This window comes from Anneissia japonica, unplaced genomic scaffold (assembly GCF_011630105.1).
Source record: "Anneissia japonica isolate Jap-2015-1 unplaced genomic scaffold, ASM1163010v1 scaffold59543_len3568_cov95, whole genome shotgun sequence".
NCBI lineage: Eukaryota > Metazoa > Echinodermata > Crinoidea > Comatulida > Comatulidae > Anneissia > Anneissia japonica.
This window is the reverse complement of record NW_022706165.1, coordinates 1-3,568: the sequence shown is the minus strand read 5'-3', so window position 1 is coordinate 3,568 and position 3,568 is coordinate 1. Positions and strand designations below refer to the sequence as shown.

Genomic DNA, 3,568 nt, shown 5'->3' with positions numbered 1-3,568 from the left:
CCGTTGTTTTGTTTGTTTTTTCTAATTTGATTGTAGGCGGTTTTCAAGTTCAAGTAGAAAACCTTGCCGTTCTGGCAAATACAAATAACCGTAGCGTTGTTGAAGGTGGCCTAGGGTTTGCATCAACGGACACCGATAGTCGAGGCGACAGCCTAGCAAATAACCAACTTGAAAATTTTCAAAACGCGAATTTAGTTCCTTCAACAGGGGTTGATGTATCTTGTAAAGTACCCGAAGAAATCGGCCAATATATTGGATCAGGTATTTATTTTCTATGTTATTTTCTATAAATATACAGTTTCTAAAGTTCTGTGTTCGTTGTAATTTCAAACTTACGTTTACATGTATTTTATTTGCCACTTAGCTTATAATTTGAATAGTTTACATGACGTTGACCTTATCATCTTAAAAGTGACTGAAGAATTTTTAACACAATTTGCTATTTCTTATTTGTACAGCAATTGTAAAGTATTCAAAATACAGCAATATAAAATAGTGAATATGATTTTGAGGTCAATGGTTCATTCATGATTAAGCAGTGCAATGCTACAGAAGTCTTGATCAATGTTGTTTTTCCAAGCTTTGTCTAGACACAAATTGTTCATTGTGAAGAGGCCTAACTGTAACTTGAACAATGTTTTGATATGGGGTGTTTCCGACAATCTTCCTCAAGAGGTACCACATTAAATATACAGTGGGATGCAAATATGCTTGATCATGATGAAGGAAAACAAAATATCTAGTATTTTAAAAATACTTTAAAAATAACTTTAATCGTTTTATATCATGTAATAGTTCATAGTCACATGCTTGCTAATCTTTATATTTATTCTCTATAAAGCCTTCTTTATTTTTTCATTTGTTAATTGAAATAAAGTAAACTCGTAAAAACTAAACAAAAATATGTCTGAGATAATACATCATCATTCCATCCAGGGACGTTTGAAATGAAATGAAGAACTGAAATAATTGATTCCTGTTGTTATAGATAATAATGGATTAGGCCGTCAATCAACATGATTTTGTGAAATATCACACCAACAATTCAAACTAAATTTGTATTCCTAGTGCTTTCCATCATATGACTTTACATAATTTAGTTGTTTATCTTTATGATTGGCCTATGTTGACATGTGGAATTAAATCTCAGGTCTGAAGGGAGTCATTTCTATCATTTTAGAGATAATGTCCAGAAAAGTCACGATTTCAGAAATTCGTATTTCCTGATTGGACACGAGTAGATTAACAGTAATTTGATTTGATTACTTCTCATATTAGCAGAAATGTTGACGCGACAGACATTAGGCAAGAAACGAAACATAAAATGTAGTATTTAGTAATAAGCATACATTCATATTTAAAAAAATATGGAGACAGACTAGTGGTTTTTCCATAATAAATATCGTACGAGCCTCCGTAGTCTAAACGGTATGCTCGCCGAGATAGCGAGAGATTGCGGGTTCAATTTGCACCTCTTTTTCCATACAACTTCAACTTTCGTTCATGAACTATGTTTAATACAATGTATAACATCATGTTTCTATATATTTGAGTACTGTATTATTATCTATTTGATTTATACATTATATATAGGCCTATATATATATATACATATACATCTGTATGCTGTGGGAAACAATGGCTGGATCTCGGTAGAGATACAAAAATGATAAGCAACAGCTAAAAAGTAAACAGCCAGAAATAGAACCAGAGCTTTCGGACAACACTAGTTCTTCCTCAGTGGCCAGTGAGTGAGGGTTGAATAAACAGCCTAAACGAGTAAACAGGAAGGCCAAAACTAAACTTTAGAGGCATGCCTCAATAAATTGCCAAATTATTTATCCATAATAATTTCGAATGCCATAGGTTTAATTTAGTGTACTGGGAGATATTATATAACCGTCTTGGTCTATTCAACATGGGTGCTACGGACGACTTAGGGCCTTTTTTAAAACGAATGTGTTATTATACTTATATCAACTCATTTTCAGGTGATTTGCAGATAAGCTACGTTATATTCTCTAATGGGATGTTGTTCTCATCACCTTCGACATCTGGAGCCAACTCATCTGTAGAAGTCATGAGTCGAGTTCTGTCAGTCTCTGTTCCAGACACTCAGGTGACTAACCTCCGGGATCCAGTGACGATGTCGTTTGGGATACCCCCGGTACGTGGCCTATGTTGTACCTATTCTTTTCGATTCATAAAGGTCGTTATTGTGTTCCTAGCCAATTAACTTGTGAATAAAAAATTGTTTAAATATTTAATAGTGAATTTTGGAATGTCTATATATTTTTCTATTTCATGTAAACCAACATGTTAAAAAGTTCCACTGATATACAGGGTCAACATATACTAATATGTTAAACTACTGTATAACAAATAGATTGGTATGGATCGTTCGGTGCCATACAAAGGTCGGTTTATCAAAGTTTCCTCCTATTTTAACTTGGAGGGTGAATCTCTCTTGTTGCAGTTAGTGTAAACATCACAATCTTCGAACGTTGTTATGTTGCACTAGATATACAACGTCTTAAAAAGATAAATCACTACAAATTCCAAGTTCATTTCATTATTTATTTGATCCAAAAGACAAAATGGTGAGACCGACCAAAGTGAACTGAATCCCCAAAGCCGTTTTATTTTATTTCTCCTTAATGTAAGCTGACATTTTCACAGTAAAATTAATATTTCCTGTTCTTAGAGTAAGTCTAATTACGACAACGCCACCTGTGTCTACTGGGACTTTACTTTGCAAAATGGCATCGGTGATTGGTCATCTGATGGGTGCGTCATAAACTCAATGACTGATGACGTCATAATTTGTGATTGTAATCACCTGACACACTTTGCCGTCCTCATCGTAAGTTTATGGATAGTCCTTGTATTGATATATAATAATAACATATTGTTCGACTACAAATATCAATAATTATATATTTTTTAACAATGTTTTGTGAGGGTTGTTTGAAGGTGATACTTTAAATCTCCAATACATACAGAACAATTGAACTCTAATTATTGTTCTTTGATGTATCATTCATTTGATTAAAAATTTTGAATTACATCAAACATCAAATAAAAATAAAATAATGATAATTATAAATTAATGATAATAAACCAGTAATAATAATTAATTAAGCGAAAGCTTATAAAAGAACCTTCAAAATAATTAGTAAATAAAACATACATTTTTAGATTTACTAGCAATCCCTAACTCTAATTATCTAATTATTATTGTTTCTTCCTTTAGGAATTCAGAAAGAAAGATGCTCCAATAGAGGTTCTGTTTGCTTTGACTGTAATCAGTAGAGTTGGCTGCTTGGTCTCCATCGCTTGTCTTACAGCCACGCTGATTGCATTTCTCTCATTCAAGTATGTCATGAATGTCAATATAGGCCCCAAGTTGTACTTGTATAAGTATAATTGATGATAAATACTGGCCATAATCCCCCTCCCCCAGTCTGGCCATAAGCCCCTTCCCCTAGTCTAAATAAATAATAGTATTTATTATTATTATTATTATTATTATTATTATTATTATTACTGTATTATTATTACCTTCATA

At 32.7% G+C, this 3,568-nt stretch overlaps 1 protein-coding gene across 1 annotated transcript; it reads left to right on the top strand.

Moving 5' to 3' along the window:
- The first annotated feature begins 41 nt into the window (after positions 1 to 41).
- On the top strand, positions 42 to 3,463 carry LOC117106065 (adhesion G-protein coupled receptor G2-like). Its single transcript, XM_033247401.1, has 4 exons — positions 42 to 261; positions 1,992 to 2,167; positions 2,705 to 2,863; positions 3,254 to 3,463. The coding sequence occupies exons 2-4, from the start codon at positions 2,030 to 2,032 to the stop codon at positions 3,428 to 3,430; spliced, it is 474 nt and encodes a 157-aa protein (XP_033103292.1). The 5' UTR covers positions 42 to 261; positions 1,992 to 2,029; the 3' UTR covers positions 3,431 to 3,463.
- Positions 3,464 to 3,568: the final 105 nt, after the last annotated feature.

Excerpts from the sequence above, each read along its gene's own strand:
- LOC117106065 (XM_033247401.1), top strand. The coding sequence starts at position 2,030 with ATGTTGTTCTCATCACCTTCGACATCTGGAGCCAACTCATCTGTAGAA. Across the intron at positions 2,168-2,704 it reads TGTCGTTTGGGATACCCCCG|AGTAAGTCTAATTACGACAA; the intron begins GTACGTGGCCTA and ends TCCTGTTCTTAG. Across the intron at positions 2,864-3,253 it reads CACACTTTGCCGTCCTCATC|GAATTCAGAAAGAAAGATGC; the intron begins GTAAGTTTATGG and ends TTCTTCCTTTAG.